The sequence below is a fragment of the Psittacula echo genome, assembly GCF_963264785.1.
Source record: "Psittacula echo genome assembly, chromosome: 11".
In the NCBI taxonomy this organism is placed as follows: domain Eukaryota; kingdom Metazoa; phylum Chordata; class Aves; order Psittaciformes; family Psittacidae; genus Psittacula; species Psittacula echo.
This window is the reverse complement of record NC_137746.1, coordinates 14,142,339-14,158,564: the sequence shown is the minus strand read 5'-3', so window position 1 is coordinate 14,158,564 and position 16,226 is coordinate 14,142,339. Positions and strand designations below refer to the sequence as shown.

Genomic DNA, 16,226 nt, shown 5'->3' with positions numbered 1-16,226 from the left:
GGTTCCTGATGCGCGGCCCCGCTGCTATGGCAACGCGCGGGCACGGCACTGCGCGGGCGTCGTGCCGGTGAGGGGGGGCGTGGCATTGCGCAGGCGCAGTGGTGGGAGGGCCGCGGCGCGCAGGCGCGGGCCGGCAATGGCGGAGGAGGTGGCTGTGCGGGCGCAGGCGGAGGTGGTGCGGCGCCTCAAGCACGATAAGGCCGATCCCGACGAGGTGCGGGCGGTCCCGGCGCGGGGCGGGGAGCAGCTGGCGGGGCTCGGGGGTTGCTGTGGGGATGGGGGAGGACCAGTATGGCTGGAGACTGGTGTGACTGGGAGCAGGAAGCTGGACCGGGCGGAGCGGACTTGGGGTGCTGGGATGGGGAATGGAGGTTTCTGGGGAGCTGGGGGTACTGGTGCTGGGCTGGAGAGGGGGCTGCTGTGATTGGGGTGTGGTTGCTGGGCTCAGGTGCTGAGGGAACTGGGAGTGCTGGTGTTGGTGTTGCTGGGCTGGATGTAGTGGCAATGGGGAAAGGGGTGTGGGAGCACAGGTCTGGGATGGAGAGCAGAGGGGCTGAGGTCCCTGGAGAGAGCTGGGAGTGGGAAGTGGTGATACTGGTGTTAGGTTTAGGAAAGAGAGGCTTAGGATGTCAGGATTGAGAGGAGGATGCTGGAGACTGCTGATGCTGGGTGGACATAGTAGGAGCCGGTGGGATGGGAGGTAGGGGCACTGGGGAAGTGGATGTTGAGGGTAATGGAGGTCGTGGGAGGCAGAGACTGATGGGGATGTTGAGGGTGCTGAGACTGGGGGGCTTGTAGCAGAAGTGAGGAGTCCTGAAGACGAGCAGAGAGCACCCCTCTGACTGTTGTAGGAGACTGGGATTTGTGCATGTACTGATGTTAGGAAGTCTGGGTATACTGGGAATGCTGAGGCTGAAGGTACTGGAGGCCTGTGGGCTGGGCCTGGCAGGTGGGTTTACCCCCAGCTCCCTCCTTGCTCCCTTTCCAGATTGCAAAGGAGGTGGCGAAGCTGCTGGAGATGAAGGCCCAGCTGGGAGGAGATGAAGGGAAACACAAGTTTGTACTCAAGACCCCAAAGGTAACTTCCGCCAGCACACACCTCTATGTGTGCACAACCTCCCCCACATCTGTGTGTGCAAAACCTCAGCACAGACTGGCCTGACTGGGCTCTCATTTCTGTTCCCTTTTAGCAGCAGGGGAGAGAGAGTTGAAAATACCCCTGACAGTGTCTGACTCAGAGACCCTACTAGCATAAAGATTTTCTGGTGCTTCTGTGACTAGCCAACCACTAGCTGGTGTGGTCAGAAAACTAAATTCCCCTTTGGCCAAGTGTTATTGTAGCTGCCCAGTGTGAGAGGTCTCGTATCTGCTGGGATTGCACTGTTTGAAATAAGGTTATGACACTGCATTGCCTGATGAGTTTAAAGGTTAGTACTCTTCAGCTGTTGTAGCACTGACCTGTAGGGACAGGAAAAGGGGAATGGCTTTAAACTGCCGAAGGGGAGATTGTGATAGGCTCTTAGGCAGAAGTTCTTTCCTGTGAGGGTGCTGAGGCGCTGGCACAGGGTGCCCAGAGAAGCTGCCCCATCCCTGGGAGTGTTTCAAGGCCAGGTTGGATGGGGCTTGGAGCAACCTGCTCTAGTGGAAGGTGTCCCTGCCCATGGCAGGGGTTGAAACTGGATGAGTTAAGGTTCCTTCCAACACAAACCAGTCTGGGATTCTATGACCCCATGAGTACCTGCAGGCTTCGGCTCTCCTGGATCAAGGATCCTTAAGCTGGTCCTGTTCCCTGTAAATGCAGACAGAGTGGATGGAGCTGCTGCTGGACTGGGTGAGCATGTGGTGCTGCAACATGCAGCTCTGCTGGTGTGAGGCTGCTTGTGGAGGATCTGCAAAGCATAAACCCTGGCAGTGCTTGCCAGGAATGATCAGCACATATTGAAATGGGGGGAGCATGAAAGGTCTCGTGGCTTTTGGTCTTGCCTTAGCCAGTGAAGGTGGGTAATCCCATTTACCAGCTGCTGACATTTGTGTCCTCTTGCAGAAGGACCCTTCCTTCAGAGGTAGCTCTTCAGTCTCCAGGCCTCTGAGAATAGTGTCCATAGTGCAATTTATGTTGAAATTGTTTGTAGCCTTAATGTTTTCATCACTAGCAGCTGACCAGAGATCAACTGTGTCCATGTGGAGACAGGAATTTTGTTGACAAACTAATCAGTTTAATGCCACTGACTTAAATGTCTCAAAACTGTCTCCTTTGTCCATTTCCTTCGTATGTTTTGGTAAATGTAACTGGTGTGAAGCCTGGAAGGGTATTTTACGTTTAAAGATGTGAGAGAGGATTTTACAGCTCTCTGAGTGCCAGGGAAGCCTGGTTTGGGTTTCCACCTGCCTCAGCCACGTCAGTGTACTGCTGGAAGCTGCTCTTCGCTGTGCGACCTGCAGGTGGGGTGTCAGGAAGCGCCTGCTCGCTGCTTCCTCCTACCTGACTCCCAGCCCCTGGAAGATGCACGTGGGAGGTCTGGTTAGTCTACAGTGATCTACATGTTGCTGAGAGCCTAAAGGTGGTCACTGAAATAACGCAGTGACTCTGAACGGTGAAGGAATTAAAAGGGAGCACATCCCAGTGAACAGCAAATGGGTATTTCACAGACATCACACTTTGAACAGACAATTTCTCTTTATGTGTGTTTGGAAGCTGTGGAGTTGTTCCATGGCTCCAAAATGTGCCTGCCCTCTGATTCCACCTCTCGATGTGGCTGGTTTTGCAGGGGTCTGGCTGACATTGTGTTCAGAGCTGTGAGCAGATCTGAGTTGCACTGTCACACTCCAAAGCATTGAAGCCGCTGACAGCTGGGTCTGTGTTAGCTCCTTTGTTTCCTGCAACATGAAAGTCTTGACTTAGATTAAGCTCTGCAGACCCTGGCAGGTTGTTTCTGAGCTGCATCCTGACGTTTTCCAGTAGTTTTCAGTGCTGCTTTTTACCATTTCTCCTGACATCTGGTGTCTGGACCTGATCTGTCTGGTTTTATTAGCAGTGTGATAGCTTATCATATTGCCTCTCAAGCCTGTCTCCACTACCTGCCTCTAACCCAGTGTGTTCTTTGCTCTCCTTTGCCTTCTCTCACTCCAGGGCACACGGGACTACAGCCCCAAGCAAATGGCCATTCGTGAGAGGGTCTTCAATGCAATTATCTCCTGCTTCAAGCGCCATGGAGCAGAAGTCATTGATACACCAGTGTTTGAGCTGAAGGTGAGCGAGGACACAGCAGGTTGCTGAGCTGATGAGGATCCTGCAGTTAAAAGCCTGTGATGTGTTGAGGGCTGAGTTTTATTCTTCCATCTCCAGGTGTCTTCCCTGTCACTGAAGATGCTGTTTGTTTGTGTGTCCTTTTGTTGTAGGAGACACTAACAGGGAAATACGGTGAAGACTCGAAGCTCATCTATGATCTGAAAGATCAAGGAGGAGAGCTGCTGTCCCTGCGCTATGACCTGACAGTATCCTGCCATAGCCAGTGCTGAGGGGGCTCATCACCTTTGCTGCCCTCCTTTTGGGGCCGTGCTGTCCAGTGGGTAGGGGAGGAGGAGGGAGGATGGTCTTTTTGTTCTGACCCCATCCTGACAGAGAGAGCCTGAGCAGGCAGTGTGGTTCAGTGGGTGCAGGAAACTTGTTCAGTTATTTATGTTTCTTCAATGAAGCAATGCTTCCAGTGTCTTAAGGGGCTACAGGAAAGCTGGAGAGGGGCTTTGGACAAGGGCCTGTAGGAAGAGGACAAGGGGAATGGCTTTAACCTGCCAGAGGGGAGACTGAGATGAGCTCTTAGGCAGAAGTTCTTCCCTGTGAGGGTGCTGAGGCTCTGGCCCAGGGTGCCCAGAGAAGCTGTGGCTGCCCCATCCCTGGCAGTGTTCAAGGCCAGGTTGGACACAGGGGCTTGGAACAAGCTGCTCAAGTGGAAGGTGTCCCTGCTTGTGGCAGGGGGTTGGAACTGGGTAAGCTTTAAGATCTCTTCCAACCCAAACCACTCTGATTCTATGATTAATGGCAGCATGTACAGGCCAGGTCTTGGGCGATTGTGGAGACCTTAGGAGCTATGGAAAATCCATCCATCTCTCAGCAGTTGCTTTGTCCCAGGGTGTGTGCCACACACTGTGCTGGGTGTTGGGGAGATAGCGAGCACCCAGCACTGCCTGTGACTGATAACTGGGTGGGGTGATCCCTCTCTCTTCAATCCTTAGCCCAACCATCCCAGGTGCCCTTCGCTCGCTATCTGGCAATGAACAAGATCACCAACATCAAGCGCTATCACATTGCCAAGGTCTACAGGAGAGACAACCCAGCCATGACCAGGGGCCGCTACCGGGAGTTCTACCAGTGTGTGAGTTTGGCCACTGACAGAGACACTGCTGAGGGAGGCTGGGCAGTGCTTGTGGGGACCCAGCACCAAAGGCTGGGTTACCTGCTGTGGAAAGCTAAGGAGAATCCACTCATCTGCTTTTTAATGTGCCCTTATTGGTCTGAAAAACAGCTTGGGAATGGCAGAGTGAGGATGGCTGTGACACAGGGTGCTGGTGTAGGAGGGCCTGTGTAATACAGCTCCTAGGTGCCCCAGGTGTCAGCCTGCTTCACAGCAGCTCCTTGCTACATCCCACAGTTCTTGCCAGCCAGGTGGAGGGGGAAGAGTTTCCTTCTGATCCAGCAGCAGTTGAACTCCTGGGTGCGTAGCAGGACACATGAACCAGGCTAGCACCTCAGCTTAGCATGCGCTACTTCTATCCTCTGCTTAGTCAATCTGTACTTAAAGGAGGGGAAAAACCCAGAGGCCAAATTACAGAACAGGTAAGAAAGCAATTTCCTTTGTGGCTTTCTCAGACAAGTGTGGTAGCCTCAAGGAATGGATTTGTTCCACTGTACTAGCAGTTCCCAGGGCCTCATATTGTAAACAGATTCCTGTTTGAGACTGTTCCTGTTCCATTGTACCCTGTGGATACCTTCCAGCTCCAGCTTGGTGAATTCCCATTTCCAGACCACTCTGACTGCTGTCTCACCTGAAAGACTGTTCCAAGATCTCACTCCTAGGATAGCTAGAAATAGCCCTCAGTATCCAGGCTAAACTTCCTTGTGTTTGATAGCTACTAAAGAGCTGCACTGGCACAAGGAGAAGTGAACTGTCATCCCTTGATATGGATTCTTCCTGTGTCCCAGATAAATATTTGAGACTATTTATCTGAAATCTTCCCCTCTTTAGGCCACATAAATCATCCCTTACCTTCTCTCCATGGAGATGCTTCCCTTCTTTGCTTAGCCTAGAAAAGATGTTTCTGCATCTTTTCCTAAACAGAATTCCGCAGCCCTTGGCTGGGTTTTTCAGTGTCATTTCACCTGTGTCACATATAGTGGTAGCGGCACTTCCCTGACTGAACTAGCCCTTGCCCAACTTCCACAGGGATTGCATCAGCCTTTCCTGCACTCAGCTGCTTGGGGACTAACTGATGTGATCTGTTTCCTCCTCCATTGCCCTGGTTTCTTTTGGAAGCTTGGTAGAACCATATGGAAATTCACTCACTTAATGAAAACTGTTCTTGTACTCAAAATCTCATTGAAGATGTTGCATTTTGGGATTCATAAAGGGGGGTCAAATAGAAGGTCTCTTGTTGCTTCTGTGGTTTATTTCTCTCAGAACATTGATGTTGTCTTTGCTATTTTCCAGTCACAGGCTATGCACACACCTTGCTGTTGGGCTTTAGCTCTATGTGCTTTTTCATCGGGGAGTCTCTGGTGGAGACCACTCAGGCTTTATGATCTCTTTTTCTGTCTTGGCAGTTGAAACTTTGGGGTTTGCCTCAATTGAGAACCCTTCGCTTGTCTTCTTCCCTGGTCATTAACTTGACTGGCATGTGTATTAAAAAAAGAACATCTTAAGAATGAAAATGACACATTTTGCATTTAGGTCATACCAAATAATTAGTTTTCTCCCTTTCCTGGTTCCTTTGTTCTATTTATTTACTGCTGCTGATTGCTCTGCTGTCTTCTTTCTGTTGTTTTTTCAAGGATCTCTGTTTCAAAGTGTATCACACACTGTGTAAAGTGCTGTGCCAGAGGCAAGGAGCAGGTCACACATGTCCAGAAACAGAAAGCAGGGAGAAGCAGAACAGCTTCTTGCAAACTGGAGAGTGATGGAGCAGCTCTGCTCTGGAGCCAGGCTGAGAGAGCTGGGCTGATTCAGCCTGGAGAAGAGAAGGGTCCTTAAGGGGAGACCTTAGAGCAGCTCCAGTGCCTAAAGGGGCTACAAGAAAGCCAGAGAGGGGCTTTGGACAAGGGCCTGTAGGGACAGGCCAAGGGGAATGGCTTTAACCTGCCAGAGGGGAGACTGAGATGAGCTCTTAGGCAGAAGCTCTTCCCTGTGAGGGTGCTGAGGCACTGGCACAGGGTGCCCAGAGAAGCTGCCCCATCCCTGGCAGTGTTCAAGGCCAGGTTGGACACAGGGGCTTGGAGCAAGCTGCTCTAGTGGAAGGCGTCCCTGCCTGTGGCAGAGGATTGGAACTGGCTGAGCTTTAAGGTCTCTTCCAGCCCAAACCAGTCTGGAATTCTATGAAGCTGTCTCCACTGTCTATGACACAGTGTGCAAACTCTTTTTCAATTCTATGGACACAAGAGCACAGCTGCCCTTAGTGAAAGAGGATGCTGTGCGGGAAGCTAGGGACCAGGTGAGGAAGGCTAAGGCCCAGTTAGAATTGAACTTGGCTAGGGATGTTAAGGATAATAGGAAGGGATTCTATAGGTACATAGTGAGTAAAAGACAGACTAGGGACAACGTAGGCCCCCTTCGGAAGATATCGGGAGAACTGGCTACCCAAGATTTGGAGAAGGCTGAGGTTCTTAATGACTTCTTTGCCTTGGTCTTCACTGGCAAAGTCTCTGACTGCACCACCCAAGTCTTGGAAGGTGAATGCAGGGACTGTGAGAATGAAGACCCTAGGCCCACTGTAGGAGTGGATCTGGTTCGAGACCATCTTAAAAATCTAAACATACACAAGTCCATGGGACCTGGCAACATCCATCCACGGGTCCTGAAGGAGCTGGCGAATGAAGTTGCTAAGCCACTGGCCATCATATTTGAAAAATCATGGCAGTCAGGTGAAGTTCCCGACGACTGGAAAAAGGGAAATATAACCCCCATTTTCAAGAAGGGGAAAATGGATGACCCGGGGAATTACAGACCAGTCAGTCTCACCTCTGTGCCTGGCAAACTCTTGGAGCAGATTCTCCTGGAAGAAATGCTAAGGCACATGAAAAACAAGGAGGTGCTTGGTGACAGCCAGCATGGCTTCACTAAGGGGAAATCCTGCCTGACCAATTTGGTGGCCTTCTATGATGGGGCTACGGAACTGATGGACAGGGCAGAGCAGTTGATGTCATCTACCTGGACTTGTGCAAAGCGCTCGACACTGTCCCACATGACATTCTTGTCTCTAAATTGGAGAGACATCAATTTGATAGATGGACCACTCGGTGGATAAAGAACTGGCTGGATGGCTGCACGTAAAGAGTTGTGGTCAATGGCTTCATGTCCGGCTGGAGACTGGTAACGAGTGGTGTCCCTCAGGGATCGGTGTTGGGACCTCTCTTGTTCAACATCTTTGTCGGTGACATGGAGAGTGGGATTGAGTGCGCCCTCAGCAAGTTTGCCAATGACACCAAGCTGTGTGGTTCGGTTGATACGCCGGAGGGAAGGGATGCCATCCAGAGGGACCTGGACACACTTGTGAGGTGGGCTGATGCCAACCTGATGAAGTTTAACCATGCCAAGTGCAAGGTCCTACACGTGGGTTGGAGCAATCCCAGGCACAGCTACAGGTTGGGCAGAGAAGAGATTCAGAGCAGCCCTGCAGAGAAGGACTTGGGGGTGTTGGTCGATGAAAAAATGAACATGAGCCAGCTGCAGTGTGCGCTCGCAGCCCAGAAAGGAACCATATCCTGGGCTGCATCCAAAGGAGTGTGACCAGCAGGTCAAAGGAGGTGATCCTGCCCCTCTACTCTGCTCCCGTGAGACCTCACTTGGAGTACTGTGTGCAGTTCTGGTGTCTTCAACATAAAAAGGACATGGAACTGTTGGAACAAGTCCAGAGGAGGCCACGAGGATGATCAGGGGACTGGAGCACCTCCTGTATGAAGATAAGCTGAGAAAGTTGGGGCTGTTCAGCCTGGAGAAGAGAAGGCTGCGTGGAGACCTCAGAGCAGTCTTCCAGTATCTGAAGGGGGCCTACAAGGATGCTGGGGAGGGACTCTTCATCAGGGACTGTAGTGACAGGACAAGGGGTAACGGGTTCAAACTTAAACAGGGGAAGTTTAGATTGGATATAAGGAAGAAATTCTTTACTGTAAGGGTGGTGAGGCACTGGAATGGGTTGCCCAGGGAGGTTGTGAATGCTCCATCCTTGGCGGTGTACAAGGCCAGGTTGGATGAGGCCTTGGGTGCCATGGTTTAGTGTGGGGTGTCCCTGCCCATGGCAGGGGGGTTGGAACTAGATGATCTTAAGTTCCTTTCCAACCCTAACTATTCTATGATTCTATAAGCCCACATCCTGTTCCTTCTGGATCCTATCAGTGAAAGCCAGTCCTCCCTTACACCCCATTTCTGTTGCTTTTTGTAAGCAAACTGCTGTTAACAGAAGAGCTGAAGCTGTATTGCTGCAGCCACAGCAGTAGTGCTGAGTTGCTCACCGCCTTTCCTGTTCCCAGGACTTCGACATCGCCGGGCAGTTCGACCCCATGATTCCCGATGCCGAGTGCCTGAAGATCGTGCACGAGATCCTGAGTGACCTGCAGCTCGGGGACTTCCTCATCAAGGTGAGACTCAGCAGGTTTCTCTGTGTCACAGTGGGAAGCAATGGTCACTGCTGTTGTGGTTAATGCAGCAGTACCTATTCCCACTCTTAAAGCCCACTAAAGCCTGATCCAGAAGCTCATCCTGCCTCTGCCTCACCTGGTGCATATGCTGAAAGGCTGGACCTCAGCTCAAACTTGCCTTCAGCTGGGAATGCAGGGAGGTTTCTGAGGCTGCAGTAGCAGAGTTCTCTTTAGCACTAACCACAGTCCCCTGCAAAACGTCCAGTGGCCAAGTAACAGGGTAACTGTCATGTTCACTGCCTGCAGTAAAACACAGGCTCTGGCCCAGGATCCTTGTCCCAGCTCTCGATGTCCCCTTAGTAGGGACATCTGGTCAGTGTGTGCAGTGTGTTCTCTGCAGGCTCCTGCCTTCCCACCAAGTCCATTCTGGGGCTGAGGTGTTTTCCAGAAGTCATGCCCTGCTGTGGATTGAGCCATTTGCTTTAAAGCACCTCTCTTGTCTTGGTGTGGCAGCAAATGGTGCTGGGTGTGCAGGTCAGGCAGGATGGGGAAGGGGGTACAGCAGTAGGAGAGCGATGGGAAGGAGTGTGTGATGTGCAAGAGGCTGGTGGATCTCTGAGAGGGACCCAGACCTGGGTTGTTGCTGGGCTCTTCAGAGGAGGTGAGCAGTGTGGGCTGGGTGTTGTGCTCCTCTCTGTAGCCCCCACTGGGCAGGGAGGCAGTTACCTGCTCTTGAACCTGTGTGGGATGAGCTAAGCGCTGTGCAGAGGAGCTGCCTGTCCAGCTACTGTGTGTTTGGGCAGTGGTGAAAGAGGATGCCTTTGAGGATGAGGAGGCACCCCTGCAATGGGGACAGCAGAATAACCTGCCTGCTGCTGTTCTTGTCTTCCATGAGGCACTGTCTGGTTCATGTTGATGCTGGAGGATTACAGACTCCTGAGCAGTCTTTGTTTCCATCTAATTTAATTGTAGATGTTCTCAGTAACCATGGAGATGTTGAATCCAGCTGAGCCTCTGGCCTCAATTACCTGCTATTACAGAGCATAATTAAACTCTGGCATTCACTATACTATCAAAAAAGAATGAAACAAAATTCCTTAGCGAGGTTTTAACACGATCAGATGTCCCTTTGTTCTTACACTGAGAGAGCAGGATAACACTGAATTCATCTCCGTTGCCTGTTTCTGTCCACGTGAGAGGACTCATAGGCAACACTGGACTTTCTTCTCTGTTAGAGTGGAGGTGTGTGTGGCTCTAGAAGGAGAACGTGATAGCCCTGCCCAGGGTGGGCAGTGGTCAGCTGTGGGCAGAGAAGCAGCTCTGCTCCCTGGGAATGGGGAAGAGAAATTCCAAACAGCAAAAAATCTTGGCAGAGATCTGCTGGTTTCTCTTTCACACTTGAAAACAGAGGAGAGAAACTGGACCCAGCTGAAGCATCTGCTTGAGTTACAGTGAATGATTTGCTCCCTCTCTCTCAGGTCAATGATCGGTGCATCCTTGATGGGATGTTTGCGGTTTGTGGTGTCCCTGACAGCAAGTTCCGAACGATCTGCTCCAGCGTGGACAAACTGGACAAGGTATGGGATGGAGCCATGGGCTGCATGTGCTGCTGCTGGACTGGCAGTGAGGCTCTGCCCCCTGGACTGCTCTCAACATGGGCTGGGAGAGCTGGCTTGGATGTTTGGTTCTGGCCAGAAATCAAACCCAGAGCATTTGTCCTGGGGCTTCAGGTTTCTGGGCAGTTTTGCTGACTGCAGGGTTGGGGTACAACCAGACAGAGAGGTACAAGAAATGGAGTATGGCCATCCTCTTAGAGCATTCGACCTGCTGCTTCTCTCATGTACCTCTTAACTACACTGACTCTGATGGGGTTCTCCTTTATAAAGATCTGTTGAGGGGAGATGTGTCTGTTCATCTGTATTAGGCAGGATCACCAGAGACCTTCCCCAGGAGAGACCACATCCCTGGAGCTGTGGCTGATGCTCTTCTCTCCCCCCACAGGTGCCATGGGAAGAAGTGAGGAGCGAGATGGTAGGGGAGAAGGGGCTTTCTCCCGAGGCTGCGGATCACATCGGGGAGTACGTCCAGCTTCACGGTGAGCACTGTGGGGTTGAGCCCTTGGCTTTGCTCTTCCAGGCAAGGCAGAGAGGGTTGAGGACACAGAGGTGCTGTTAACTCTGTTAACAGAGTCTCATTCCCACAGGTGGCCTGGAGCTGATTGAGCGGCTGCTCCAGGACCCAAAGCTGTCCCAGAACAAGCTGGCCAAGGAGGGGCTGGGGGATATGAAGCTGCTCTTTGAGTACCTGACCCTGTTTGGCATCACAGGGAAGGTGAGGAGGGGCAGGAGCGGGAGGGGCACAGCCCAGCCCCCCTGAGTGCAGGCAGTGATGGGTTTTCCCTTGTGCCCTGCAGATCTCGTTTGACCTGAGCCTGGCGCGGGGCCTGGACTATTACACGGGGGTGATCTTTGAGGCTGTGCTGCTGCAGCAGGAGAACGAGCACGTGGAGGAGCCCGTGAGCGTTGGGAGCGTGGCTGGAGGCGGCCGCTATGACGGGCTGGTGGGGATGTTCGATCCCAAGGGACGGAAGGTGCCCTGCGTGGGGGTCAGCATTGGGATCGAGCGGATCTTCTCCATCCTGGAGCAGAGAGTGGAGGTTGGTATCTTTACTACTCAACTAAGAATAGAGAAGGACCAAGGATTTACATCTTCCCCATGTACCCCTAGTCCGGCAGTGCTGAAGTGAGCCTTTCTTGCTGCAGTCTTTGAAGGAAAAGCCAGGCAGGCCCCTAATGTGATCTGAAGCAGGAGTCAGAACCAGGACATAAGCTCCAATTTTCTCTGGCTTGACTGTTAGATGGGTCTTTGTAGGCTCCCAAAATGCTGCTGCACATTTCCCTCCCCCAGAACCCTGTTGTGGAGAGACCTCTCCTGGAAGCCAAACACATCCAGGTTTTCTAAGTGAAAACTGAATTCTTCCTCCACCACCTCCAGTCCTGGCCAGGTTTGTTCCTCTGCAGGTGACCTTTTCAAGGCTTGTCCCTTCAGTGAAAGCAGCAGCAAGAAAACGCCACTTTGAGTATCCAGCATCTGCCTTGAGAGCAGCCAGCTCCTGACAGCACTGCAGCATCTCAGCTTGCTGCTGTTGATCTAACCCATAGTCACCAGCTTAGCTGGTCTGGGGTCTTCCAGACTTGCTGCTCCTAAGCTACTTGGAGCAAGTATCTGGGAGGCCCTTGGGTGTGGAGGAGCAGCTTCTATGCAGAAGCTGGTAGGGAAACTGCTCATTCTCAGTACATGCTCCAGTCTGTGTGCACCTGCAGTGCGAGAGGGAGGTTGGTGTTAAGCTTCCATCATGGAATAATAACAAAAGATGAGGTTCTGCTTCAGGATGGGGTCTGTGGGGCCTCCCTGACTCTCCTGAGTTGATGCTTCTCACTGAGCCTGATCCTCTTCACTGCTGAATTGATGGGTCTGGGGTGGTGACCTGTTCTGCTACAAGGGTCTCAGATACCTCTGTATGTCCAGGGCATCTTTTGAGTCTTGTCCCTGCCCTAGGCCTCTGAGGAGAAGATCAGGACAACAGAGACACAGGTGCTGGTGGCCTCTGCCCAAAAGAAGCTCCTGGAAGAGCGGCTGAAGCTCATTGCTGAGCTGTGGGATGCTGGAATCAAGGTATGACCAGGTGATGGCAAAGTCAGGAGCTGCCTGGTCCACCCTGTGCCAGGGATGGACCAGATCTGGTTTTGCTTTGGAAGGAAGGAGTCGCAGGGAGACCGTGGGCAGCAGATGGGCTTCCTGAATGGAGCCTGCCTCTTCTTGGTGTCTTGAATCAGGTGTTCAGGAAGGTCTGGGCAGCATGACTTGGTAGCCCGGTAACACTGCAGGGGCTGCTCTGTATCTGTTATCTCAAGGCATATTCCGAAAGCAGGCAGCACTCCAGCCCCTGCTGTGTGGTCATGGCTGGAATACCATGCTGTTCCCAAAAAAAACACCAAAAAAAGTGGAGCCTTGCAAGGGAAAGTGGGGCCAGGAAGGAGCCTGGGCTGTTTTCTGCCACTGCCCCTTGTCCTGTCCCTACAGGCCCTTGTCCAAAGCCCCTCTCCAGGTTTCCTGTAGCCCCTTTAGGCACTGGAGCTGCTCTAAGGTCTCCCCTTAAGGAGCCTGCTCTTCTCCAGGCTGACCCAGCTCAGCTCTCTCAGCCTGGCTCCAGAGCAGAGCTGCTCCAGCCCTCAGCATCTCCGTGGCCTCCTCTGGACTCACTCAAGCAGGTCCACAAATTATGGTGCTATTCTCTGGTTCTCTTCCAGGCAGAAGTGCTCTACAAGAAGAACCCCAAACTGCTGAATCAGCTGCAGTACTGTGAGGACACTGGCATCCCTCTTGTTGCCATTGTGGGTGAGCAGGAGCTCAAGGATGGAGTCGTCAAGCTGCGGGTAGTGGCAACCAGGGAGGAGGTGAGGCCCAGGGCAGGTTGGTGTGAGGGGGATCAGCTCTTTGACCCTTCATCCCGGCTCAGGTCAGCCTTCCAGCCCCATCTGTGCCTCTCTGCACTGGTGCCCTCAGGCTGTACACTGCAAGGTGGCTTTGCTGGCCCGTATTCCGAGTGTAGTGCTCAAAGGGGACTGGCAAACTCGAGGTGAGGGCTGTGGACTGATGGTGGTGGACTTGTGGGTGCACTTTAGGAGGCTGGGTGAGTTTCCTCAGCCCATCGTGCTTTTGTGTGGAGCACATGCCCTGGTGTCTGCCACCAAGCACCCTATTAACAGGCTGTCAGGATGTTACACAGTGGCTTCTCATTAGATCTTTTCAAGGAGAGGTCTCTCCACAGACTTCTGTAACACCTCATGTTCCAGCTCCTCACCCCACACAGTTTCCTAGAGCTGTGGAGCAGTTTGCCATCATGCAGCCTCCTTGAACTCCCAGATATTCCTCAGTTCTGGAGACTGGAACACGGAGGTGTGATTCCATGTATGACTGCTTGTGCATTCCATCTAGGGCATGGGACCAATGCTGAAGTTCCAGGAGGTGCCCTCTTGGAATATGTGGGACTGGTGCTATGTATGCACCGGTCTTGGCTTTGGAACCAGTGGGAAGGAGTGGGAAGAGCATCACTCTCATGATGGTGGGCAGAAGAGGGCTTGGCAGGTTGTAGGCAGGTACTTGCTCTGATGGAGTCACTCCACATGTGCTGCAGCCCACTGAGCCCTGCAGTGGCACTGGTGACAGCATCGTGGTGTGACCACAGGGCCACAGTGCAGTGCCAGCCATCCCTGTGGGAGCAGGGAAGGTCACGATCCATCAAGCTGCTTGTGTTGTATTGAAACAACTTTGTGCTCTCCCCGTGCAGGTCAATGTTCGCCGGGAGAGCCTGGTTGAAGAGATCAGGATGCGAACGAGCTGTCCCTAAGCCCCTTCTGTATGTGTCTACTCGTTTGTTGGATTCTGGCTGACAGACTGCCTCCTGTAAATACCTTCACCAGCCCATGGAGCAACAGGGGCAGGGGGGCCTTTGAACGCTGTATTTATTCTTGTCTCATGCCCTCCTTTTCCTATTGGGAGCAGAGAGGCTGCACTGACTCCTGTGACATGCCCTGGCCCTTGAGTATGTTGCTGGAAGGATGTTTTTGAGTAGCTCTGGCAAATGCTGTGGTGGCTGTGGTGACCCGTGGAGTTCCGTGGTGACATTTGGAGCCCTGTGCTGTCAGCAGACCCCAGGGGCTTGGCTGCAGCTTCTTGTTCCTGTCGCTTTGAATCAGCGTCCTGCCCTGTCCCTCTGCTCTGGCTGCAGGGAGGTGACCTTATCCTGAGCAACATGTAAAAGCACTGCTCCCAGAAACATAATAAACCTGTCTCTCCCACTCTGTGCTTCTCATCCTTACTTCTTGCCAGGGGCAGGGATTTGCTCCCCTGCCTTGCTGAGCAGGAGCTAGGGTTTAAATGTCATGGTGGATGCCTCTTCAGCTGCCTTTGTTCTTCCTCACCTCCAACTCCCACCACTGCACCATGTGCAGAGCAAAGCTCCCACCAGCCAGGAGCTGGGCTCCCCACGGGTGAAACGGGTCCCTGGGGTGACTCGGGGGCCCCTCATCCCCAGCTTCCCTTCGATGCTGCCCCGCATCTCGCCCAGCTCCATGCCTCGCACTACGTCAGTTCTCTCCTCCGCGACTTCCAGGCGTGGGAAGGCAGCGAGAGCCGAGCTTGGGGAGAGGATCGCTGCACCCCGGCGGGGCGGGCGTTGCAGTCGGGTCCCCGCCCGGGGCGGTGCGATGCTATGCGATGGGCGGTGCTGGAACCTTCCAGAGCCTGGTCCGGGCGGCGAGGAGGAGCAGGAGCGGCTGCGATGGAGATCGAGGTAGGCGTCGTTGGGGGGGTTCCGAAGGGGAGCCCAGGGGCGGGGGGTCCCGGCGCCGGCCCCGAGCCTGGTTCCATCCCACCTGCCGTGAGGCGGGGCTGCCCCTCGGGGGTGACGGTGAAGCCCCGGTAGCGCCTGCCCGGGGGCTGCGGGCTCGGGTGGGCTCCGCCGGGGCAGAGCCAGGTCCTGCCACTCCCTGGAACCTGCAGGGAGCGGAGGAGCCGGAGCGGGGACCCTGCCCTGGGGCTGTGCCCGGCGCCCTGCGGTGCGTGGCCGAGCTTCCTGCGCCCATTCAGCAGAGATTCCCCCTAGAGGGGTGCCCGCCCAAAGGTGTTTTCTGTCCGCAGGGAGGACAAAACCCCTTGCAGGTGGGAAGGTGCCACCGCTTGGGGCTGCAGCTGGAGATGCAGGAGGTGGAGGAGCAGCCAAGGTGCGCTGTAGCCTGAGCTCGGGTTAATCCCGCTCAGCAAACAGTTTCAGAAGCCCCAGTGAGTCTTTGCAGTGTTTAATGAGCTGAAGCTTTGTGATATTGGTGTGTCCAGACCATGCTTGGTGTCCTCAGAAGCCAGAGGAGGGTCTGGTAGAAGAGGGTTGGCTGTGTTGGGGTCCCAGCTTGCCTGTGATGGGTCACTTCATCTCTGCAGCCAACTGCTCCCTGTGTCTTGGCTCTCAGGCAGCCATAGGGCAGGTGCTGGTGTCATAGAATCGCAGACTGGTTTGGGTTGGAAGAGACCTTAAAGCTCATCCAGCTCCAACCCCTGCCACGGGCAGGGACACCTTCCACTAGAGCAGCTTGCTCCAAGCCCCTGTGTCCGACCTGGCCTTGTGTTGCTGGACTTCACCCTGTGGCGCAGGCTTGGACAGTGGGTAGGGTAGTGCTTTGGGTGTGCATTGCCAAGAGGCTCTTCTCTTTTCCTTAAGGCAGAGGGCTTCACCATTTGCTCCTCCACATGCTGGTGGGTGCTGGGCCTTGCAGTTGCTCCACGGGTTTGGGATACCCCCAGTTGTTGGGAGGTTGGAAACTCT

At 53.6% G+C, this 16,226-nt stretch overlaps 1 protein-coding gene across 1 annotated transcript; it reads left to right on the top strand.

Moving 5' to 3' along the window:
- The first annotated feature begins 122 nt into the window (after nucleotides 1–122).
- Nucleotides 123–16,199, top strand: LOC308225819 (histidine--tRNA ligase, cytoplasmic-like). The gene is made up of 13 exons (XM_080626977.1): nucleotides 123–214; nucleotides 989–1,078; nucleotides 3,131–3,250; nucleotides 3,400–3,495; nucleotides 4,248–4,373; nucleotides 8,738–8,845; nucleotides 10,324–10,422; nucleotides 10,847–10,940; nucleotides 11,049–11,176; nucleotides 11,259–11,501; nucleotides 12,404–12,520; nucleotides 13,156–13,302; nucleotides 14,196–16,199. The coding sequence occupies exons 1-13, from the start codon at nucleotides 137–139 to the stop codon at nucleotides 14,253–14,255; spliced, it is 1,506 nt and encodes a 501-aa protein (XP_080483103.1). The 5' UTR covers nucleotides 123–136; the 3' UTR covers nucleotides 14,256–16,199.
- The last annotated feature ends 27 nt before the right edge of the window (nucleotides 16,200–16,226 follow it).